Here is a 25,314-nt window from a genome sequence, read left to right as displayed (position 1 = left end):
AACACACATTCACAAATACACACACACACACACACACACACACACACACATGAAAAACTAATGTTGCCGAAGAGAAAAAAGAACAATTATATATTTTTGGTTCAAATATAAATGTCCAATCTCTATGGGGAAAAAAAGTATAGCTATCCCTTAAAAAAACTAAAATCAAGGGCTGGGAAGGTGGCTCTGTGGTAGAGCACTTGCCTTGCATGCCTACGGCCCTGGATTCCTCAGCACCACATAAGCACAAAACAAAAAAAGCTGGAAGTGGTGCTGTGGCTTAAGTAGTAGAGCACTAGCCTTGAGCTGAAGAGCTGAGGGACAGCACCCAGGCCCTGAGTTCAGGCCCCACAACCAGATCCAAAAAACAACAACAACAAACCCTAAAATCAAAACTACCATATATGGCTGGTAATGTGACTTAGTAATAAAGTGCTTGCCTACCATGCATGAAGCCCCAGGTTTGATTCCTCAATACCACATAAACAGAAAAAGTCAGAAGTGGTGCTGTGGCTCAAGTGGTAGAGTGCTAGCCTTGAGCAAAAAGCTGCTCAGGGACAGTTTCCAGGCCTTGAAGGTCAAGTCCCAGAACTGGCCAAAGGAAACAAAAAAACACTACTCTATATGTTTAGAGTTGTACCTATTGAGTGTATATAAAGAGAAAGGAATCAGTGTATTGGAGATATCTGCTCTTATATGTTTATTGCAGCACTATATAAATAGTAAAGAAATGGAAGCAACATAAATGATTCATGGATAAATATTGTGTATATACACAAAGAAATGTTATGCAGCCAAAAGTAAAGAATAAAATCCTTTATGCTTCTTGGGTTCAATCCCAATTTATTTAAGTAAAAACAAAAACAAAAAGCAGAGATGCAATTATGACCTCTAAAGAGCGAGACGATCCATTGAGGCACGGTTAAAGACAAATTTATTTACACTATTTACACCAGGAAGGGTGCCTGCGACTACTTTGTCCTGAGCTAGATACCCAGAACCAAGAGCAGCCTCGACCACCGAACCTCCAAGCCTCCAATGGGTAGCCCTGACCTATTTATTAGCTGGTCTGCAAACCACAAATTAATCCGTCTACAAACCTCCAAATCTCAGACCTCCAAAGCTCCAAAGCCCCAAAGGGTAAGGCTTTTCCCTTTCTTCCCTTCCTCCTTCTCTGAAGGCCTCTCCACTCTCCACAGGCCTGCCCTGCTCTGCTGGGCGGGGGGAAGGGCCTCTTCACAGGCCTCTCTAGAGGAAGGTCCCAAATGGCCCCTTGAGGAGATGCCAAATGACCTTATATATAGGCCTCACCCCTCCCCCACTCCCACAGAACTGTTTCCAACTGCTATTCATGCCCCTCCCTCAAGATGCCCACTATCCAATCACTTCTTGATAGCTCTCCATATGGGGCTCAACACCCCATCCCCTCATTAGCATATCCTGCCTCTTTCTGAGGCATGACACACCCCTCCAGCCCTCCTCAGACTCTAGATACCCCATTCCCACCCCTTCACCCCACCCCACCCCGTGGCCGGTCTCAGGGACTTTCCTGCCCAGGCTGGTGGTCAGACTCACCTCTTGATGCCCCGTTCCCTCCAGCAGGCCTGACCACAGAGCCTTGCTGATTATTGGGCCCCCACTGATTATCTGGGCCCTGCTGGTTATTACAATGCCAGGCATCAGTGGCTCATACCTGTAATCCTATCTACTCAGAAGGCTTAGATCTGAGGGTTATGGTTCAAAGCCAGCCTGGGCAAGAAAGTCCAGTGAGACTCATCTCCAATTAACCACCAGGAAACAGGAGGTGGAACTGTGGCTCAACATGGTAGAGCTGAGCGAAAAAGTTCAGGGATAGTGCCCAGGCCCTGGGTTCAAAAAAAAAAAAAAAAAGACATGGTGATACATAACCCATAAACCCAGAAGTTGGGAGGTTAAGGCAGGAGGCTATTGAGTTCAATGCCAGCATGGACTACATAGTGAAACCCTAGCTCAAAAAAGTTAAATACATGTATCACACACACACACACACACACACACACACACACACACACACATATGCACTGTGATGACAACTCAAGAAGATCAACTTCCTTGCCTATAATAAACAGCCCAAGAAGCTAGTCTGCCATAAGCCAAACCTGTAGAAAGTCAGACTGCTAGGAGGGCGCTGGTGGCTCATGCCTGTAATCCTAGCTACTCAGGAGGCTGAGATCTGAGGATCGTGGTTCAAAGCCAGCCCAGGCAGAAAGTCCAGTGAGACTCATCTCCAATTAACCACCAGAAAACCAGAAGTGACACGGTGGCTCAAGTGATAGAAAGCTCACCTTGAGTGGAAGAGCTGAGGAACAGCGCCCAGACCCAGAGTTCAAGCCCCATGACTGACCAAAAAAAAAAAAAAAAAAAAAAAAAGTCAGACTGCTCTCTAGGCATGATGTAGAGAAAAAACAATATTGACCATAGTAATGGGCCCTGAACTAATTAACAGTTTTCCTAATCCTGTCCTTACTTCCAATTTTGGTCCAATCAAAGAAAAATAATTCACACACACACACACACACACACACACACTCCTAGCCTAGAGAGCCCTCAAGGCCAACAGCCTTCTAGCAGAGCACAACTTTTTATACACTCTCTGCCTTCCTTCGAGTTTCTAACATGTTCAAGTGGCAGTGCCTGACTCTTTAGCCATATCAAATTTTGAATAAAATAGCTTTTCTTTTCTTTTTCTTTTGTCGGCCATGGGTCTTGAACTACTGGACCTGGGCACTGTCCCTCACCTCTTCAGCTCAAGACTGACACTCTTTACCACTTGAGCCACACAGCCACTTCCGGTTTTCTGGAGGGTTTTATTGGAGATAAGAGTCTCATGGACTTTTCTGCCCGGGCTGGCTTTGAACCGCGATCCTCAGATCTCAGCCTCCTGAGTAGCTAGGATTACAGGCATGAGCCACCAGCGCCCGGCTAGCTTTCCTTTTCTCAATTCTTCATTTATTCCCAATATTTGATCTAGTAACTCTATGAATCACGATCTTCCTAAAGCTCTTTAAAACATTCCTAAGGCTTGCGTATGACATCTATTTTATTTTAGTAGTTAGTGTACGTCAGTATACTACAGATCTGTCCATCCCAGAGAAGACGTTCTTCCTGGAATGTATAGGTTTCCAGCATCCGAGAAGGAAGGTGGGTGGAGACCGGCACCTGCTGTAGGCGAAAAGAACTACAATTCCCTGCGGCCCTTGCAGCCGGAGCGCCCTAGCCTCAGTGCGCCTGCGCAGTGGCGGTCTTGTGTGGCGGGGTTCCCGCCAATTCTTGGATTACTCCAGTTTGGGGTCAAGTTCTGTTGTCCATGGAGTCGTTTGATCCTGCAGAGCTGCCGGAGCTACTCAAGCTTTATTACCGAAGGCTCTTTCCCTACGCCCAGTACTATCGCTGGCTCAACTATGGCGGAGGTAATGGAGGCTGCACCTGGGATGGGGAGTGGGGGCGGGAGTGTGGAGGGCTCCGGGCCTAGGGTCCTCAGATGACTATGTGAAGCTCTCCTGGGCGCCAGTCTTGTATGCCTGATGCTTCTCCTGCGCTGTCTTCATCCCATCCCATAACCTCTGAGGTGCAGAAGGGCAGAGAGTGACCTAACGACCCGCCTGTGGCTAGCCACAAGGGGACTACTTGGCCACCTTCAGAGGCGGGATCTGCCCCGGGGTCCCAAAAACCCTCCCGACAGGAGACATTTCTTATTTCTTATAGCAGCGTCTCTTAGTACCCACCGAGGAAAGGCTGGTGACATTGCATATTTAAAGTACTGCATCCCTTTGTCCTCCTTTTCTCTTTTTTCCCTAGCCAGGGTGGAATGGTAAGCGCCTTTCAAGTCAGGGACTGAGACCTATCTATTTTCTCCAGGAGAACGGTGTTGGATGCAAAGGATCTTTAAAAATGTCTTCCTAGCCAGGGGCCGGTGACTCACGCCTGTAATCCCATCTATTCAGGAGGCTGAGATCTAAGGATCACGGTTCAAATCCAGCCCAGGCAGGAAAGTCTTTGAGACTCTTATCTCCAATAAACCACCAGAAAACCGAAAGTGGCCCTGTGGCTCAAGTGGTAGAGTGTTCGCCTTGAGCTGTAGAGCTGAGGGACAGCGCCCAAGCCCAGAGTTCAAGCCCCACGACCGATTTTTTTTTTTTAAGTCTTCCTAAATCGAAGGAACTTTCAAATAAACTAAAATGTCCATTTATTTTCCAGTGGTAAAGAATTACTTTCAACACCGTGAGTTTTCATTCACACTGAAAGATGATATTTACGTCCGCTACCAGTCCTTCAACAACCAGAATGAACTGGAGAAGGAGATGCAGAAAATGAATCCATACAAGATTGATATAGGCGCTGTATATTCCCACAGAGTAAGAATTTTTTTTAATGGATTTTGTTGTTTTATTAGCCAAGATGGGTTTTAAAGCTTCAGTTTTAATTGAAGTCCACACTTAACTTTTTTCAAGTGAATCACTTTTTTGTTTTTGTTTTTAACACTATATGTCCTTGACTAGAAGTCATTGGGAAGTGAGTTAGTAGTTGGTTGCATTCTCAACAGGACAAAAAAATTGAATATCTGGATAAATAAGGACAAATAAGAAAGTCAACATAGCCAGGTGCTGATGGCTCATGCCTGTAATCCTAGCTACTCAGGAGGCTGAGATCTGAGGATCACATTCAAAGCCAGCCCAGACAGGAAAGTCTGTGAGACTTTTATCTCCAATAAACCACTCAGAAACTGGAAGTGGCACTGTGGCTCAAGTGGTAGAATGCTAACCTTGAACTGAAGAGCTGAAGGACAGCACCCAGGCCCAGAGTTCAAGCCCCATGACCAACAAAAACAAAAAAGAGGGCTGGGAAGGTGGCTCAGTGGTAGAGCGCTTGCCTTGCATGCCTGAGGCCCTGGGTTCGATTCCTCAGCACCACATAAGCAAAAAGAAAAAAGCTGGAAGTGGCGCTTTGGCTCAAGTGATAGAGTGCTAGCCTTGAGCTGAAGAGCTGAGGGACAGCGCCCAGGCCCAGAGTTCAGGCCCCACGACTGGACCCAAAAAAAACAAAACAAAAAAACAAGAAGTCAACATAGCTTGAGAAATATAGAACTGTATTCTCTCCCAGCGTTTACAGTTATTCTTGGTTTCTGTCTTTTGCACTTTTATACTGGTTTTATTAGGAAATCCCTTTGATACTACATATATATGTAGTGAACTTAGAACTTGAACTCAGGGCCTAGGCACCATTCCTTAACTTTTTCACTCTGCCACTTGAGCTATTTCTTCCAGTTCAACTTTTTTGGTATAATTGGAGATGGTGTCTCATAGATTTTTCTGTCCTATCTGACTTCAAACCACAATCCTCACTCAGGTCTCAGAATCCTGAGGAGCTAGGATTAAAGGCATGAGTTGCCAGTGACTAAGTTATTGTGTTAGTTTTTTTTTTTTTTTTTTGTCAGTCATGGGGCCTCAACTCGGCCTGGGTTCTGTCCCTCAGCTTTTCAGCTCAAGGCTAGAGTTCTACCACTTGAGCCACAGCAACACTTCCAGCTTTTTCTGGTTATGTGGTGCTGAGGAATCAAACCTAGGGCTTCATGCATTCCAGGCAAGCACTATACCACTGAGCCACCTTCCCAGCCTTATGCTAGATTTTTGATGGGCCCTTGCAATAACGAACTTGTTTTCTTCAATGCTGAGGAAACTCTTTTTGGGGTGAGCAGAGGAAATTAAGGACATTATATATTTTTATTGCTAGTCCTGGGTCTTGAACTCAGGGCCTGGGCACTGTCCCTGAGCTTCTTTTGCTCAAATCTAGCATTCTACCACTTGAGTCACAGCATTACTTCCAGCTTTTTCTGTTTATGTGGTACTGAAGAATTGAACCCAGGGCTTCATGGATGCTAGGCAAGCATTCTACCACTAAGCCACATTCCCAGCCCCTGTTTAACATAATTTTTGTTATCTGTTTTCTCTGGTCTCTTTAAAAGTCCTAAAGTCATGTTTACATGGTGGTGAACACCTTAATCCCAATACTGAGGAGGCTGAGGCAAGAGGGTCGTGAGTTCAAAGCCAGCCTGAGCTACATACTAATTTTGTCTGGGCTACATAGTGAGACCCTGTGTAGTGCCTCCAAAAAGAAGAAAAGCATACATCCGAAAGTTAGACCTTTTGGACTGATCTTCTAATTATACTTCCTATCTTTCTTTTTGCTCTACTTTCTGGTACATTTCCTAAAATTTTCTTTTCTACTACATTCTACTATATTTTATTGTTTGTTTGTTTGTTTGTTTGTTTTTGCCGGTTGTGGGGCTTGAACTCTGGACCAGGGCCCTGTCCCTTAGCTCTTCAGCTCAAGGCTAGCGCTCTACCACTTGAGCCATAGCGCTACTTCCGGCTATTTCTGCTTATATGGCGCTGAGGAATCGAACCAAGGGCCTCATGAATGCAAGGCAAGCGCTCTACCACTGAGCCACCTTCCCAGCCCTCAAAGTCAGTTTTTTTGTTGTTTGTTTTTGTTTTTGTTTTTGTCGGTGGTAGGGCTTAAACTCTGGGCCTGGGCGCTGTCCTTGTGCTCTTCAGCTCAAGGCGAGTGCTCTACCGCTTGAGCCACAGCACCACTTCCGGTTTTCTAGCAGTTTATTGGAGATAAGAGTCTCACGAACTTTCCTGCTCGAGCTGGCTTTGAACCACAATCCTCAGATCTCAGCCTCCTGAGTAGCTAGGATTATAGGCGTGAGCCACCGGCGCCTGGCTTCAAAGTCAGTTTTATTTATATATTTATTTATTTAACGTGTGCTAGTACTGGGCTTGAACCAGCCCCATTCTGATTTTTTACAGGTTATTTGGAGGTAAGAGTCCCACAGACTTTCCTGCCTGGGCTGGTTTTGAACAGCAATCCTCGGATTGTAGCTTCTTAAGAAGCTAGGGTTATAGACATGAGCCACTGGCACCTGGCTTCAAAGTCTATTTTAAAAGCAATTAGCTCTTTGCCAGATCCTGTTCTAGGTATAAATTAGTGACCAAGGCAAAGATTTCTGTGCTAGTGGAATTTTCATTATATCAAGAATCTAGAGAAACTGACTTCATATTCCCTAGTAACATGGCCAAGCCAGATCAGTCTTCAGCTATGTGTATAGTTTCCTATCAGAAGCCTAAAATAGCTTTATTTTTCCCATCAACCAATATTTAGTGGATATACATTTGTCAAACCTAATTCTGAATTTGTGGGATCCAGAGTAATGAACTCCTGGGCTGGGAAGGTGGCACAGTGGTAGAGCGCTTGCCTTGCATGCCTGAGGCCCTGGGTTTAATTCCTCAGCACCATATAAGCAAAAAGAAAAAATACTGGAAGTGGCGCTGTGGCTCAAGTGGTAGAGCGCTAGCCTTGAGCTGAAGAGCTGAGGGATAGTACACAGGCCCAGAGTTCAGGCCCCACCTCCATGACCGGACTCAAAAAAAGAAAAAGAAAACATAGTAATGAACTCCTTAATTGACATGGACCTGAAATTATATAGTTTCTTCATTTCTTCTTGGCCACCTTTTCCATGTGCATAGAAAATAAGCAAACAGCATGACAGTCTTACATTGATCAATATTTTGTATCTGTAGCCTAATCAACACAATACAGTAAAGCTGGGAGCCTTCCAAGCTCAAGAAAAAGAACTGGTGTTTGACATTGACATGACAGACTATGATGATGTTAGGAGATGCTGTAGGTAAGTACCACGTACCACACTGCTAGGGTGGGTGACATCCCCAACAGTTAGTAATGATAACTCTGCTCAGTTCTGCAGATATATGTTCTAAGTGCTGGACCCTCATGACAATGGCCATACGCATCATCGACCGAGCCTTGAAGGGCAAGTATCAGCAGTCCCAGAGCGGGGTGAAATGGAAATCTGTTTTCCTTTGAATATTAGTATCTGTATTTTATTTTTATTACTATTATTATTATTATCACTATTATTATTGTATTAGAGTTTGAAATCAGGGCCTGAGTGCTGTCCCTTAGTTTTTTGCTCAAGGTTGGTACTCTACCATTTGAGCCACAGCTCTACTTCCAGGTTGTTTTTGCTTTTGTTTTTTGTTGGTTGTGGGTCTTGAACTCTGGGCCTGGGTGCTGCCACTGCACTCTTCAGTTCAAGGCTAGCGCTCTACTACTGGAGTCATAGCTCCACTTTTGGTTTTCTGGTGGTTAATTGGAGATAAGAGTCTCATGGACTTTCCTGCCTGGGCTGGTTTTGAACCAGGATCCTCAGATCTCAGCCTCATGAGTAGCTAGGATTACAGGCATGAGCCAGCCCTGCCCCAGCTACTTCCAGTTTTTTGAGGGTGAATGGGAGATAAAAAGCTCTTGGAGGGGCTGGAGGTTTAGCCCAGCGGAAAGGCGCCTGCCCGGCGGGCGCAACATCCTGGGTTGGGTCTTCAGCCCTGGGAAAAAAAAAAAAGCTCTTGGAGCTAGGCGCCAATGGCTCACGCCTATAATCCTAGCTACTCAGGAGGCTGAGATATGATGATTACAGTTCAAAGCCAGCCGAGGCAGGAAAGTCTGAGACTCTTATCTCCAATTAACCACCAGAAAACTGGAAGTGGTACTGTGGCTCAAATGGTAGAGTACTAGCCTTGAGCTGAAGAGCTGAGGGACAGCCCCCGAGGCCCAGAGTTCAAACCCCAGGACCATCAAAAAAAAAAAAACTTATGGAAATTTCTGCCCAGGGCTGGCTTTGAATCATATCGTGATTAGGGACATGAGTCACTGGTGCCCAGTAATCTCTGTATTTTATAATCAAATCTCAAAAATTCCTAATATTTCCTTAAAACATAAAGGGAAAATAAAAGAAAAGTTATAGTGGAAACTTTAATACGACTGTTGAACAAACTTATGTGCTTTTTCCAGTTCAGTCTTCTATTGAGAAACTGTTGAACAAACTTATGTGCTTTTTCCAGTTCAGTCTTCTATTGAGAAACTGTGTTAAGTACTGTTCTCAATGAGGAAAACATAAAAGCTACCAGTTGTTCCTCAAATGGGTTACATAATCTAAGAAGACATCTAAGAATGTCTTTTTTTTTGGGGGGGGGGGCTGGGTCCGGTCATGGGGCCTGAACTCTGGGCCTGGGCACTGTCCCTCAGCTCTTCAGCTCAAGGCTAGCGCTCTACCACTTGAGCCACAGCGCCACTTCCAGCTTTTTTCTTTTTTCTTTTTTCTTTTGTGGTGCTGAGAAATCGAACCCAGGGCCTCATGTATGCAAGGCAAGCGCTCTACCACTGAGCCACCTTCCCAGCCTCTAAGAATGTCTTAAATAGCAAGAGTACATACAAGAATATGCAAAGATCAGATTTAAAAAACAAAAAAACAAGCCGGGCACTGGTGGCTCACGCCTGTAATCCTAGCTACTCAGGAGGCTGAGATCTGAGGATCACGGTTCAAAGCCAGCCCGGGCAGGAGAGACCGTGAGACTCCTATCTCCAATAAACCACCAGAAAACCGGAAGTGGCGCTGTAGCTCAAGTGGTAGAGCGCTCGCCTTGAGCTGAAGAGCTGAGGGACAGCGCCCAGGCCCAGAGTTCAAGCCCCACGACCGACAAAAAAAAAAAAAAAAAAACAACTCATCAGAGCCAGGCACTGGTGGCTCCTGAGTGTAATCCCACCCAGGTACTCAAGAGGTTGAGATCTGAGCATCTCAGCATCAAAGGCAGTCTGAGCAGGAAAATCCATGAGATTCTTATCAATTAACTAGCAAAAAGCCAGAAGTCAAGCTGTGGTTCAAATGGTAGAACACCAGCCTTGAGTAAAAAAGCTAAGGGACAGCACCCAGGCTCTGAGTTCTAGCCTCAGTACCAACACAAAAGAAAGAAAGAAACAACAACAACAAAAAAATCCTCATCTGGACATGGTGACAACACACTTGTAATCCCAGCCCTCAGGGGCGAGAGGATCTAGAGTTTGAGGCCAATCTAGACTACCTAGTGAAACAATGTTTCAGCATTTTTGTTAATTTTTTTAAGGCTTTCTAAAAGAGTTATGCTGATATCTAACTCTTACATACAGGGTTATTGTATTTCAGGCACTATTATAAATACCATGAACATTACCACAATATTCTCAGGGTTTTCTTTTTTAAGATAAATAGCAATTGTTCAGGTATAGAGTTATGGATGTAAATACTTGACAGAGACCAAAGTAGGTAAAGTTATAAAGAGAAGAACATGGGGGCACAATATATAATAAGTGTACATATGTGGAAATAGGTAAAATATGAAATTAACAGTAAGTAAGAACTAGAAGTATACAGATTTGCCCTAAAACCTATTATTTCTTCCCTCTTCAGAGGACTTTGGATTTAAGCATCGTCTTTGGGTATATTCTGGAAGGAGAGGTGTTCATTGTTGGGTGTGTGATGAATCAGTTAGGAAATTATCCTCTGCAGTACGTTCTGGGATAGTTGAGTATTTGAGTGTGGTAAAGGTAAGGTCTTCATTATAATTTACATTTCTTCGTTTATTAGATGATACCAAGCCTATATGTTTAGTAACACAGAAAATTAAACTGTACTTACACATTTTCATTGTAGAGTTGATGGTCTTACCAATCATTTAAAATCATAGTAACCTAATTTTTTTATTTATTTATTTTTTTTTGTTGGTCATGGGCTTGGGCGCGTCTCTGTGCTCTTCAGCTCAGGGCAAGCGCTCTACTGCTTGAGCCACAGCACCACTTCCAGTTTTCTAGTGGCTTATTGGAAATAAGAGTTTCACGGACTTTCCTGCCTGGGCTGGCTTTGAACCACGATCCTCAGATTTCAGCCTCCTGAGTAGCTAGGGTTACATGCGTGAGCCACCATCGCCCAGCTAGTAACCTAATTTTTACAGGCTTATGCCTGTAATCCAAGCTATTCAGGAAGCTGAGCTCTGACTTCAAAGCTAGCCTGGGCAGGAAAGTCCTTGAAACTTTTTTTTGGGGGGGGGGTTGGTTGGTTGGTTGGTTGGTTGTGGGGCCTGAACTCTGGACCTGGGCACTGTCCTTCAGCTCTGGCGTTCTACCACTTGAGCCACAGTGCCAGTTCCAGCTTTTTCTGCTTATGTGGTGCTGAGGACTCAAACCCAGGGCCTCATGCATGGGAGACAAGCACTCTGCTGCTAACTCACCTTCCCGCCCCCTTGAGACTCTTATCTCCAATAAACCAACAAAACTGGAAGTGGCACTATGGCTCAAGTGGTAGAGTGCTAGTCTTGAGCTAAAGAGCTGAGGGACAGCACCCAGGCCCAGAGTTAAGGCCCCAAATCAGGGGGAGGGAGGGAATGAAAAAAAAAAGTATTTTAACTAGGTGCTATGTGTGTAATTCTAGCTACTCAGGAGACTGAAATCTGAGGATCACAGTTCAAAGCTAGCCTAGTCAGGAAAGTCTGTGAGACTCCTATCTTCAGCTAACTACCAAAAAGGTAGAAGTGAGGGAAGCTGTGGCTCAGGTGGTAGAGCACTAGGGAAAAAGCTAAGGGATAGAACTCAGGCCCAGTACTGGCACCAAAAAAATGGTTTTTTATTTTACTGTTAAGTATCCTTTGTGACAAAAGGAAGGTTAATTTACATTTCTAGTTTAATTGTGACAAAAGGAAGGTTAATTTACTTTTCTTTTTTTTTTTTTTTTTTTTTTTTTGGGTCCGGTTGTGGGGCTTGAACTCTGGGCCTGGGCACTGTCCCTCAGCTCTTCAGCTCAAGGCTAGCACTCTACCACTTGAGCTACAGTGCCACTTCCGGCTTTTTTCTTATGTGGTGCTGAGGAATCGAACCCAGGGCCTTGAGCATGCAAGGCAAGTGCTCTACCACTGAGCCACCTTCCCAGCCCCCTAATTTACTTTTCTAGTTTAATTGTATCAAGTAAAATTAACCCAGAAAGTTACAGTAGTGAGATGATATAAAATAGCATCTATACTGCTTTACTCTGACAGAATTTAGACAGTGTCTTTGAATTTATAAACTTTTAAATAGAATAATAGGACACATTAAAATTATTTTAATTATTTTACTTATGTAATATTCATAAAGTTCCTTTTGTGATGTTTTTCAGGGAGGACAAGATGTTAAAAAGAAAGTTCATCTAACTGAAAAAATTCACCCTTTTGTCAGGTCTGTTGGAAAAGACTCAGACACAAGTTTACATTGTACCTGATCTGCTCACATTACTTTTAGAATTTCTGTCAGTTTTTGTTGTTGTTGTTGGTGGTGGTGGTGGTGGTGGTTTTTTTTTTTGGGGGGGGGTCGGTCGTGGGGCCTGAACTCTGGGCCTGAGTGCTGTCCCTCAGCTCTTCAGCTCAAGGCTAGCGCTCTACCACTTGAGCCACAGTACCACTTCCGGCTTTTTTCTTTTTGCTATGCGATGCTGAGGAATCGAACCCAGGGCCTCATGCATGCAAGGCAAGCGCTATACCACTGAGCCACCTTCCCAGCCCCCTTTCTGTCAGTTTTTAACAGGTAGCATTTTATAACAATAGCTACAGGTAGTTGAAAGCCTTATTTTATGTTCTTGATAGGTTCTATAATTATTTCCATTGGTCTTTACAACTTGTGAGAGACATGATAGTATTTCCATTTGCAAATGAGGAAAATGAGTTTAGAAAGGCTATATCATTTCTTTGGCTTCACACAAGTAATTTAACATACAATGTAACTCATATCCTTGACTGCCCAACTCGCAAGCCCATGATTTTTACATTGAATTAACTACTAGAATGATGGAAAGTGTATTCATTATGTTGGGAGGAAAAATCCCTATTCTGTCACTTACTATGGACTTGATAAAATGTTAGGGGTCCTTCTTCCCCACCTGCATGATATAGAGAACAGTATGTGCTTAATACCTATCAGAGTTGTAGGAAAGATGAAACAATAGGTGTGAGATACATTTGCAGATTGCAAACTTAATTTTTTGAGTTGTTTGTATTTGCTTTTTGCTTTTTGGTTTGTTAAAACAGTATCTCTCTGTAGCTTGAGTTGACCTGGAACTTTCTGGTAGCCCTTTCTGGGTAGCTGGTTTCAAACTCTTATTCCCTCAGCCTCCCAAATGCCTGGCTCACTTGAAGATTTTTTTTATTTTTTATTTTTTATTTTATTTTTGTCCGTCATAGGGCTTGAACTCTGGGCCTAAGCACTGTCCCTCAGCTCTTCAGCTCAAGGCTAGCACTCTACCACTTGTGCCACAGCATCACTTCCAGTTTTCTGGTGGTTTACTGGACATAAGAGTTGCATGGACTTTCCTGCCCGGGCTGGCTTTGAACTGTGATGCTCAGATCACAGCCTTCTGAGTAGCTAGATTACAGGCATGAGCCACCAGCGCCCGGCTACTTGAAGAGATTTTAAAACTCATTTTTCAGAGTAGAAACTGTAGAAGTGTATCTCCTATTGTAATATTGATATATTATCCTGTGCTGGTTGCTTTCTACCTTTGTTTTTTGTGTGTGTGATGCTACTAGTCTTTTAGGTTATAAAGTTTAAGAAGTAAACGTTCCTTGAGCAAAAAAATGAAAAACATTTTTTGAATACTTGTGTGCCAGGTTCCGTGCTGGTTTTCTTCCAGTAATATTTTAAATTCTATAAACTTTACCTAGTTCTAGAAATTCAGGAAAAATAAGCAATACCCCCCCCCACCCAGTGGCATTAGCATCTATGTAATAAGGGTTGCTAATAGTATTGGGACCTTTGTTATTATTCTTCCTACAGAAAATCTATAAATATAATTAAAAAATATTTTGAAGAATATGCCTTGGTGGATCAAAATATTCTTGAAAACAAAGAAAGCTGGGATAAAGTTTTAGCCCTTGTTCCTGAAAAATATATCCTTTCCTGAGAACATTTCTTTTTTGTTGTTGTTGTTGGTCATCGGGCTTGAACTTTAGGCCTGGGCACTGTCCCTGAGCTCTTCAGCTCAAGGCTAGCACTCTACTACTTGAATCACAGTACCACTTCCGGCCTTTCCTGTTTATGTGGTACTGAGGAATCAAACCCAGGGCCTCATGTATGCAAGTTAAGCACTCTACCACTGAACTACCTTCCCAGCCCTCCTGAGAACATTTCTGTTAGCTAGTTGTATCAGTAGCATTTTAAGTATGTTTGCTTGCATATATATTATATATAAAGTTAATCTTTTTTTGCACAAAAATCTCCTGTGTTTTTACATTTTTATATTTCTAGTCTAAACTCTAATGAGAAATGGGGTGGCTCACACCTATAATCCTAGCTACTCAGGAGGTTGAAAGCTTGAAAATCTAGCTTCAAAGCTAGCCCAGGCACAAAAGTCATCAAAAGTTCATCTCCAGGGACTGGGAAGGAAGCTCAGTGGTAGAGTGCTTAACTTGCATGGATGAGGCCCTAGGTTCGATTCCTCAGCACCACATAAGTAGAAAAAGCTGGAAGTGGCGCTTTGGCTCAAGTGGTAGAGCACTAGTCTTGAGCTAGTGCTCAAAAAAAAAAAAAAGAAGTTGATCTCCAGGTAACCAGAAAAAACCTGGCTGGAGGCATGGCTTCAGTGGTAGAGTACCAACCCTAAAGATGGTAGAGTGAGAAAGCCCTAAAGGGTACAAGGCCCTAAGTCCAAACCCTGAAACTAAATAAATAAGCGTGAATCACTTAGTTTAAAATACATGCAGACAAGGGAAAGCTTTCAGGTGATACCTTCTAATTACTTTAGCATTCTTTCATGTAACTGCTATTTTTATAAGGGAATTTTTTAAGGATTTAATTATTTACATTATATTTCAGAAGATATGAATAGTAACTTCCTATATATGTATAAAGTTTAGATATCCTTGTGGTAATGCATACTAAAAACAGTTGTTCTTTGATACGCCTGAATGAGTGTTCCTTAACAAGTCACCAATTCATGATGAACTTCAAAGAGAGTTCCAGAAGTCTCACAGTTCACTTCAGCGCTGGGAGCAGTTAAAGAAAATAGTCAGTACATCTCAGATATGTTCTATTGAAATTATATTTATAAATACAATTATGCAGTTCTTTAATTAGGCTCTGATATTTTGGTCAGTTAAAAATGGAATAAGATCTTTTTGTGTTTTTCCTTTTTTTTCTTTTTTTTTTTTTAATTGTGAAAATACTGTACAGAGGGGTTACAATTACATGGGCAAGAATCTTTTTGTTTTTTTAACTGTCTTTAAAGAAATAACTCAAAAATTCCTACTGATCCTCATGCTGGCCTTGAATCTGCTTTCAGGGTAGCAATTGTGGACTCTGGCTGGATTGGGAGATTATGCTCCAATATTGTTTTCCACGGCTGGATATCAATGTTAGCAAAGGAATCAATCATTTACTGAAGAGTCCTTTTAGTGTTCATCCTAAAACAGGTACACTGTAAAAATAAAAACTGTTTTAACAAGCATGTCATTAGATGTAAATGCCTTTGTCTGTGATGTTAAATGTGGAAGAATTGCTGTCAGCTCATACCTAAATTATTTTTGCAATCTCAAGTAGCTACCAGAGTTTTTCTTTTTTTTGGTCAGTTGTGGGGCTTGAGCTCAGGGCCTGAACTCAGGCCATGCCTGAGCTTTTCCTCTCAAGGCAATGCTCTACAACTTTGAGCCACACTGCCACATACGGTTTCCTGGTAGTTAATTGAAGACAAGAGTCTCATGGACTTTCCTGCCCAGGTTGTCTTCAAACTATGATCTTCAGATCTTAGCCTCCTAAGCAGCTAGGATTACAGGCATGAGCCACCAGCACCCACCTTACCAGAGGCCTTTCTGCTATCTTGAAGTGTTTCCGTTGGAGTTAGAAAGGATCTTAAAAGCTACACGACCACTGTCATTGCACAGATGAGAAAACAAGAATTGGAAAGGTTAAAGTGCCTTATCTGACGGCATAAAACCAATTGTGTCACTGCACAGAATTCAGTTCCCAAAGTACACAAGTTCTGGGCTTCTTCACTATGCATCCCTCAGAATTTTTTTGTCGTTTCTTTTTTTTTTTTTTTTTTCCTGCTAGAACTAGGGCCTGCACTCAATGCCTAAGCACTGTCTCTTAGCTTTTTCACTCAAGGCTGGTGCTGCTCTCCCACTGAGCCACAGCTCCACTTTTGGCTTTTTGGTCTAAGCCTGGCTTAGAACTGTGATCTTCACATCTCAGCCTCCTGAGTAGGTAGGATTATAGGCATGAGCCACCAACACCTAGCTGTCCTTTTCCTTTCAAATCTTGTAGCTATAAGTCTTTTTACTCTTCAAGTAACAATTTCCAGTTCCCTTATTTTAGGTGTTACCTCATATTCTTTAGTCATTTTTTTTTTTTTTTTTTTTTTATTTTTTTTGGGGTCCGGTCGTGGGGCCTGAACTCTGGGCCTGGGCGCTGTCCCTCAGCTCTTCAGCTCAAGGCTAGCGCTCTACCACTTGAGCCACAGCTCCACTTCCGGCTTTTTTCTTTTTGCTTATGTGGTGCTGAGGAATCGAACCCAGGGCCTCAGGCATGCAAGGCAAGCACTCTACCACTGAGCCACCTTCCCAGCCCTCTTTAGTCATTTTTGAAATAAATCCCTACCCCCCGCCCCTCGCTTCTGCCCAGTTCTGAGAAGTGAACCAAGGACCTCACACATGCAAGTATTATACCACTGAGTTCCATCCCTAGCCCCTAGACATGATGACTTAATGTGGCATCCCAGATGTACTATAAAAAGTAAGGTGATGTTGGGCTAGGAAGATGGCTCAGTGGTAGAGCGCTTGCCTTGCATGCCTCTGAGGCCTGGGTTTGATTCCTCAACACCACATATGCAAAAAGAAAAAAGCCGGATGTGGCGCTGTGGCTCAAATGGTAGAGCACTCGCCTTGAGCTGAAGAGCTGAGGGACAGCGCCCAGGCCCAGAGTTCAGGCCCCACGACCGGACCAAAAAAAAAGTAAGGTGATGTTATCAAGGGTGGTGTTTCATTTAACAACAGGATACTTTCTGAGAAAGATGTCATTAGTTTGTTTTGCCATTGAGCAAACATTACAGCATTTCTGTATACTGAAAACTATGACATTACTAGGCAACAAAAGCTCTTTTTACATTATTTATTTATGGTTGTGGGATTTGAACTCTGGCCTGGGCGCTGTCCCTAAGCTCTTCAGCTCAAGGCTATCACTCTACCACTTGAGCCACAGCCCCACTTCCGCTTTTTTGGTAGTTTATTGGAGATAAGTGTTTCATAGACTTTCCTTTCTGGGCTAGCTTCAAACTATCCTCAGATCTCAGTCTCTTGAATAGCTAGGATTACAGGCATGAGCTACTAGTGCCTGCCCCCCACCCCAGCACTCTAAAATTAAAATCAAAATTAACCAAAAATAAGTGTTTTGTACTCTATAACCATCAATTTATAACCTCTGGTTCTTACAGGTCGCATTTCTGTGCCTATTGATTTACAGAACGTAGATCAGTTTGATCCATTTACTGTTCCAACTATAAGGTATGTTCTCAATCATTGATCAGTCCTTATTTGTGAATATTGTTTTGAATTCAAAGGAGACTTATCCCCCCCCCCCCAACAAAGGAGACTTATATTAGGTCCCTTCTTAGAGAGCTAGCTATACCGGAATAGTATATTTGGTTATGAAAATACTTTATTGTAAGATAAGTTGATGATGCCCTAATATAAAAAGATTGCCGAGTGCTGGTGTCTCACGCCTGTAATCCTAGCTACCCAGGAAGCTGAGATCTGAGGATCGTGGTTCCAAGCCAGCCCGGGCAGAGTCCATGAGGCTCTTATCTCCAATAAACCACTAGAAACCTGGAAGTGGCACTGTGGCACTCGCCTTGAGCTGAAGAGTACAGGGACAGCACCCAAGCCCAGAGTTCAAGCCCCATGGCCGACAAAAAAAAAAAAAAAAATTATAAGTAGTCTGGGAAGATCTAGGGTGTAGCTCAGGATAAAACTCTGGACTCAATGCTCAGCACCCAAAATAATAACAACAACAAGATGATGATGATGATTATAAACCTGAGAAATGCCAACTTAGACATACCAAAAGTTTTAGGCTAAGGATGTAACAGTAGTATAGCATTTCTGTAACTACAAGGACCAGGTTCCATCCCTAGCACTGCACCAAAAAAAAATCTTTGTTACATATTTGTCTAGGCTTTAGCGATATTCTTGAAAAAACTCTACAACTTTTTTTTTTTTTTTTTTTGTCAGTTGTGGGGCCTGAACTCTCGGTCCTCAGCTCTTCAGCTCAAGACTAGTGCTCTGCCACTTGAGCCACAGCACCACTTCCTGTTGTCTGGTGGTTAATTGGAGATAAGAGTCTCACAGACTTTCTGCCTGGGCTGGCTTTGAACTGTGATCCTCAGATCTCAGCCTCCTTAGAAGCTAGGATTACAGGCACAAGCCACCAGCACCCTGCCTAATTAATTTAATTTACTAAGATGCCATAATTTTCAGACTAGACAAATTTAATCCACCACTTTTTTTCATTTTGTTTTGTTAATTGGCCTGGGGTGGGGCCCATGGCCTTCCTTGTACATGCTAAGCAAGTACACTAACCCAGGGCTACAGCCTAACCACATAATATTTTCCACAACACAATGGGATTCAAATGTAGCAGGCACTACCTTTAAATTTCTCTTGTTTTGTTACGTTTAGCACTATCTGCCATGAATTGGATGTCATTTCCACTAATGAAAAGGAAAAAGGAGAAGGTGAAACTGAGTCTGATACCAAACATAGAACCAGAAGTAAGTAAACATATTACATATTGAAACTTACCCTTTTTTTTTGAGCCACTACTGGGGCTTGAACCCAGGGCCTGGATACTGCCCCTTAGCTTTTTCACTCAAGGCTGGTACTGTATTACTTGAATCACTTACAGTTTTTTGGTGGTTAATTGGAGGTAAGTCTCATGGACTTTCCTGCCCAGGCTGTCTTTGAATCGAGATCCTCAGATCTCAGCCTCCTGAGTAGATAGAATTACAGGCGTGAGACACTGGCACCGATTCAAGCTTTTCGTATAAATATCTATCTGCATTCCAGTAATCAATTCTCCTTAGAATCAGAACAGAATGGTGAATGTTTATTGTGAAAGCTATTCTGTAATACGTAAAGCTATAAGAGTGCTTGTTGTTCATCAATTCCCCAAGTGATTTTACTGAATCAAATGTTTCAACATACATTTAGTAAGCAACTTCTAAACACTGGATCTATACTGGAATATTAAATTGTCAGTTGACATTGATAATTATTTAAATCTGTGTGTGTGTGTGTGTGCGCGCGCGCCTGAACTAGTCCTGGGGCTTGAACTCAGAGCCTGGATGCTGTCTCTGAGCTTTTTTTGCTCATGGCTAGTGCTCTACCACTTGAACCACAGTTCTACTTCTGCTTTTTGTGATTAGCTAAGATGACAGGCGTAAGCCAGTAGTGTGGAAACCAGACTTCCAGTTAACTTAAGATAAAATATTTTGACTGCTGGGCACAGGCGGTTCACACCTGTAATCCTAGCTACTCAAGAGTCTGAGATCTGAGAATTGAGGTTCAAAGCCAGCCTGGGCAGGAAAGTCCTTGAAATTCTTACCTCCAAGAAACCACTAGAAAACCTTAAGTGATGCTGTGGCTCAAGTGGTAGAATGCTAGCCTTGAGCTGAAGAACTTAGGGACAGTGCACAAGCCCAGAGTTCAAGCCCCAGGACTCACTTAAAAATAAATATATATGTATATTTTTTTGACTTACACTTTTTTTTTTTTTTTTTTTTTTGTCGTGGGGCTTGAACTCTGGGCTTGGACACTGTCCCTCAGCAGTTCAGCTCAAGGCGACCACTTAAAGCCACAGCGCCACTTCTGGTTTTCTAGTGGTTTTATTGGAGATAAGAGTCTCACGGACTTTCCTGCCTGCCCAGGCTGGCTTTGAACCGTGATCCTCATATCTCAGTCTCCTGAGAAGCTAGGATTACAGGCGTGAGCCACCGGCACCCAGCTGACTTATACTTTTTTAAAATTCAGCATAGGACTTAATATATAACATGTAGTCAGTGAATATTTAAATAATTACTTGTGCTTATAAATAATATTTAAATTATTTTATTTTATTTTTTGGGGGTCTGGTCATGGGGCCTGAACTCTGGGCCTGAGCACTGTCCCTCAGCTCTTCAGCTCAAGGCTAGCGCTCTACAGCTTGAGCCATAGCGCCACTTCCAGCTTTTTTTCTTTTTGCTTATGTGGTGCTGAGGAATCGAACCCAGGGCCTCAGGCATGCAAGGCAAGCGCTCTACCACTGAGCCACCTTCCCAGCCCCTACACTTTAAATTATGTTTTCTTATTATCCTTGCTGCTAACATGCTAATTACAGTTTACCTGCTTCATAATTCAGATTATAAGAAGACCAGTCTAGCACCCTATGTCAAAGTATTTGAACAATTTCTTGAAAACCTGGATAAATCACGGAAAGGAGAACTTCTCAAGAAGAGTGGTAAGACTACTCTCTCCCTTTCCCTAGTTGGATCTTTTATTATTATTATTATTATTTTATTATTATTATTATAAAGTACAGAGGAATTACAGTTATATAAGTCAGTTAAGAGTATATTTAGCTGGATCTTCTTAAATCTGCTGTTAAAAGTAGCCAGCAGCCAGGCGCCAATGGCTCATGCCTGTAGTCCTAGCTACTCAGGAGGCTGAGATCTGAGGATCATGGTTCAAAGCCAACCCAGGCAATAAAATCCATGAGACTTTTGTTTTGTTTTGTTTTGTTTTGTTTTGTCTTGTCTTGTCAGTCTGGGCCTGGGCGTGTCCCTCAGCTCTTCAGCTCAAGGTTAGGGCCCTGCCACTTGATCCACAGCACCACTTCCAGTTTTTTCTGCTTATATGGTGCTGAAAAATCAAACCCAGGGCCTCATGCATGCAAGGCAAGCACTCTACCACTGAGCCATCTTCCCAGTCCCTCCATGGGACCCATCTCCAATTAACCACCAGAAAACTGTAAGTGGCAGTGTGGCGTAAGTAGTAGTACGCTAACCTTGATCTGAAAAGCTGTTGGGACAGGGCCTAGGCCCAGAGTTCAAGTCCCACAACCAAACAAAAAACAAGAAACAAAAAACTTATTTTCACTTGTTCTAAAGCCCATGCTACAGCTGAGCTACTATAGAATGGGAATACAGAAGACTTAATGCAGGCAGCTTCAAGGAGCCGTTTCAAGTTCAGTCATCGTTGTTTATTTCATAAGCACATATTTGAATGTATTATGAGTAAAACATCTTAGGCACCACATAAAGCAATACACATTGAATTCAAAAATCAAGTGGGAAAGGAGTTTATATTTCTCTAATACTGCCATAATTCCAGAAAATCCAATTTCTTGAATAATGTTCATCTTGGTTTTTCTCCTTTTGGGTCCACATTGTGAAGTCTCTCTGAGTCAGAAAACTTCACTGACACTGCTACCTCTGTGTACCTTCTCCTGGTTATATATCCTCTAGGATCGTACCAGTTCTCTACTACATTTGACACTTGATACTTTCCTTGAAACTGCCATCTTTCACCTCTCTACTTGGAAATAATTACCAAGCCTCGAGGATGCTTCCAGAATTGGAGATTTCCAGTATTCGAGATTTCTAATGCTATTGTCTCTATGGCAATAATCCAACTGGCCTCTCATGGCTTTCTTCTATCCCATTATCACCTCAGATTTACCTTTTTTAGAAAGTACAAATCATATCACTGTCTTCCTCAAAATCTAACAACCTTCCCTATTCCTAGTACAATGAGCCCAAACAAAGTCTACACCTTGGCCTGCTTCTTATTTAAATTTCTTTAATTTAAATTTCTTTACACCCAGATTGGTTGTACAAGCTTGATAATTGGTTGTACTAGATAAATGACTTCTAGACTAAAGTGTTGCTTTCTGTCTTGCCTTTGCTCTTATTGTTGCTTCAAGAATAAATCCTGGGGGCTGGGAAGGTGGCTCAGTGGTAGAGCGCTTGCCTTGCATGCATGAGGCCCTGGGTTCGATTCCTCTGCACCACATAAGCAAAAAAAAAAAGCCGGAAGTGGCGCTGTGGCTCAAGTGGTAGAGCGCTAGCCTTGAGCTGAAGAGCTAAGGGACAGCGCCCAGGCCCAGAGTTGAGGCCCCACGACTGGACCCCAAAAAAAAAAAAAAGAGTAAATCCTGAAGCCACGCGCCAGTGGCTCACGCCTGTAATCCTAGCTACTCAGGAGGCTGAGATCTGAGGATCGCAGTTCAAAGCCAGCCCGGGCAAGAGAGTCCGTGAGACTCATCTCCAATAAAACTACTAGAAAACCGGAAGTGGTGCTGTGGCTCAAGCAGTACAGCGCTCACCTTGAGCTGAAGAGCACAGGGACAGCGCCCAAGCCCAGAGTTCAAGCCCCATGACCAAAATCAATCAATCAATCAATCAATCCTGAGATGCCTGGGTTTGTAGCTTAGTAGTAGAATAATTACCTAGTTAGAATGTGCAAGGCCTAGGGTTTTTGGGTTTTTTGTTAGTTTTTGTTTTTTGCCAGTCTGGGACTGGAACTCAGGGCTTGGGCACTGTCCCTGAGCTTTTTTGTTTTGTTTTGTTTTTTGTTTTTTGGTCCAGTCGTGGGGCCTGAACTCTGGGCTTGGGCTCTGTCCCTGGGTGCTGAGGAATCGAACCCATGGCCTCATGCATGCAAGGCAAACACTCTACCACTCTAACCACTTCCAGCAACAATAAGTGGAGCCACCACTCCACTTCCGTTTTCTGAGTGGTTTATTGGAAATAATAGTCTTGTGGACTTTCCTGCCCTGGCTGGCTTTGAAATTAGATCCTCAGATCTCAGCCTCCTGAGTAGCTAGGATTACATACATGTGCCACCATCACCCAGCCTTTTTTTTTTTTTTTTTTTTTTTGTCATTCATGGGGCTTGAACTGTGGGCCTGAACACTGTCCCTCAGCTCTTCAGCTCAAGTCTAGTTCTCTACCACTTGAGCCACTTCAGGTTTTCTGAATGCTTTATTGGAGATGAGAGTCTCACAGACTTTCCTGCCCAGGCTGGCTTTGAACCAAGATCCTCAGATCTCAGCCTTCTGAGTAGCTAGGATTACAGGTGTAAGCCACCCATGGCACCTGGCTTGTTGTGTTTTTGTATTAATACTAGGCTTTAACTCATGACAGGGCCTAGTGCTGTTGTTTAGCTTTTTTTCCTCCAAGGCTTGTATTCTACCATTTGAACCACACCTCCACTTCCAGCTTTTACTGGTTAATTGGAATAGTCTCAGATTGTCTGACCAGGCTAGCTTTGATCCTTAGATCTCAGCCCTCTGAGTAGCTAGTATTACCAGCCTAACCCACTGATTCCCTGTAGGAAAGCAAATCTTTATGTGTGATGTGAACTTCATGGATGCCTTAGGCCAGTCAGAATGTGGAAAAAATAAATGTATGTTCTTTCCCTTTATTGCTGTGTGACAAAACCTATTCTTTTTTAGATTTACAAAGAGATTTCTGAAGACAACTCCCCTCAGATTAATGTGGACATCATCTACCTTCAACCAAGGATCAGATATTTCAGGAGCCATTTAATAAATGTGTCAGAGCCATCTATGGGTCTTAAAGGCTTAAAGTAGAATTCTCTTTTCTTGAGAAATAATTTGTGCTCACAGGATATTTTTTTTTCAGAATACTAGAGGGTGATAAAGTTCCTAAAAGAGTAAAAATAAAGAATAAGCAAGTTGCTGGTGATTTTGTAAAATTAGTATTATACAAAGATAATTCTAAGACTTCTGGGGTAAATATTCAGTTCTACCAGTTGCCAAGGTAAGTGAGAAGTAATATGTCCAAAACTTCTATTTTAGCTCACAACTACTTCAGTTGTAGATAGATCTTTTTACCCTTAGAGCAATTAGATTAGCCTTCATAAAGTAGCAGATTAGGAAAACTAACCAGTTTCACCACTATAAAAGCTATTGTAGGGCTGGGAATGTGGCTTATTAGAGTGCTTACCTAGTATTCATGAAGCCCTGGGTTCAATTCCTCAGTACTACATAAACAGAAAAATCCAGAAGTAGCAGTGGTTCAAGTGTTAGAGTGCTAACCTTGAGCAAAAGAAGTTCAGGGACAGTGCCCAGGAACCTGAGTTCAAACCCCAGGACTGGCAGCAAAAAAATAGAAAGAAAACCTATTGTATTTGTTAAAACACTTGAGACAGGATGAGAAGGTGGTTCAGTGGTAGAGTGCTTGCCTCTCATGCATGAGGCCCTGAGTTTGATTCCTCAGTACCATATAAACAAAAAAAGCTGGAAGTGGCTCTGTGGCTCAAGTGTTAAAGAGTGCTAGCCTTGAGCAAAAGAAGTTCAGGGACAGTGCCCAGGAAAAAAATCTCTCAAGTACAAAATTATGAAAGATTTATTCATCTCAAGAGCTCAGAGAGGAAGTGGCGCTGTAGCTCAAGTGGTAGAGTGCTCGCCTTGAGCTGAAGAGCTGAGGGACAGCGCCCAGGCCCAGAGTTCAAGCCCCACGACCGACAAAAAAAAAAAAAAAAAAAGAGCTCAGAGAGTAAGACTAATACCCTTTCAAAGGGAGACAGTTTACGCTTCCTATAGTTTTATAAATGTCTAGTTGCTATTAATCTTTAATATGGAAGTCCTTGAATAAAAGCTGGAATACTAACCCATAAAATTAATTACAGAACATACTATGCTCATTAAAAAGTCAATGTTTACCAGGTGCCAGTAGCTCACACCTGTAATCCTAGCTACTCAGGAGCTGAGATTTTAGGATCACGCTTCTAAGCCAGCAGGGGCAGGAAAGTCCATGAGACTTATCCAATAAACTACTCAGAAAAAGCCAGAAGTGGCTCTGTGGCTCAAGTGGTAGATCACTACCCTTGAGCAGAAGAAGCCTCAAGGGTAGCATCCAGGTCTGAGTTCAAGCCCCAGGACTGGCAAAAAAAAAAAAAAAAATCAATGTTAACAGTTGGTGGCTTAGGTGGTAGTCTGCCAACCAATGAATTGAAAGTGTCAGGTACTAAGTTGCAATGCCTGTTGGATCAAAAAAAGAAAACAAAGGAAGTTAATGTTTGCTTCCTGAAGAGAACAGAAACAAACTATTGACTTCTCTTTCCTAATTTGCCAACTCATTGATGAAGGGTAGAAACAAAGTAAAAGAAAATACAAGCTTTCAGCCAAGAGCCAGTGGCTCACACCTGTAATCCTAGCTATTCAGGAGGCTGAGATCTGAGGATCATGATTCAAAGCCAGCCCAGGCAAGAAAGTCCATGAAACTCATCTCCAATAAACCATCAGAAAACCGGAAGTGGCACTATGGCTGAACTGGTACAGAGCTAACCTTGAACTGAAGAGCTGAGGGGG

The 25,314-nt window shown here is 42.7% G+C and overlaps 1 protein-coding gene across 2 annotated transcripts; it reads left to right on the top strand.

The window, feature by feature from the left end:
* The first annotated feature begins 3,280 nt into the window (after positions 1-3,280).
* Positions 3,281-23,678, top strand: Prim1 (DNA primase subunit 1). 2 transcript variants are annotated; one of them, XM_069986920.1, is made up of 13 exons: positions 3,281-3,449; positions 4,237-4,394; positions 7,623-7,729; positions 7,800-7,873; positions 10,343-10,479; positions 12,080-12,138; positions 13,729-13,841; positions 14,885-14,958; positions 15,233-15,362; positions 17,378-17,447; positions 18,621-18,712; positions 20,338-20,436; positions 23,434-23,678. In XM_069986920.1, exons 1-13 carry the CDS (start codon positions 3,347-3,349, stop codon positions 23,451-23,453), a joined length of 1,236 nt encoding a protein of 411 aa, XP_069843021.1. In that variant the 5' UTR covers positions 3,281-3,346; the 3' UTR covers positions 23,454-23,678. The 2 variants fall into 2 exon arrangements, with proteins under 2 accessions (XP_069843021.1, XP_069843012.1); XM_069986911.1 differs by having other exon boundaries at positions 14,882-14,958.
* Positions 23,679-25,314: the final 1,636 nt, after the last annotated feature.

This window comes from Dipodomys merriami, unplaced genomic scaffold (genome assembly GCF_024711535.1).
Source record: "Dipodomys merriami isolate MVZ:Mamm:240054 unplaced genomic scaffold, mDipMer1.0.p SCAF_10, whole genome shotgun sequence".
Taxonomy (NCBI): Eukaryota; Metazoa; Chordata; class Mammalia; order Rodentia; family Heteromyidae; genus Dipodomys; species Dipodomys merriami.
This window is presented reverse-complemented; position numbering and strand designations above follow the sequence as displayed.

Bases quoted from the DNA above. Each gene is read 5' to 3' on its own strand.
- Prim1 (XM_069986911.1), top strand. From the start codon at position 3,347: ATGGAGTCGTTTGATCCTGCAGAGCTGCCGGAGCTACTCAAGCTTTAT. The intron at 18,713-20,337 runs GTAAGTAAACAT...TTCATAATTCAG, and splicing joins TACCAAACATAGAACCAGAA to ATTATAAGAAGACCAGTCTA. The intron at 20,437-23,433 runs GTAAGACTACTC...ATTCTTTTTTAG, and splicing joins AGAACTTCTCAAGAAGAGTG to ATTTACAAAGAGATTTCTGA.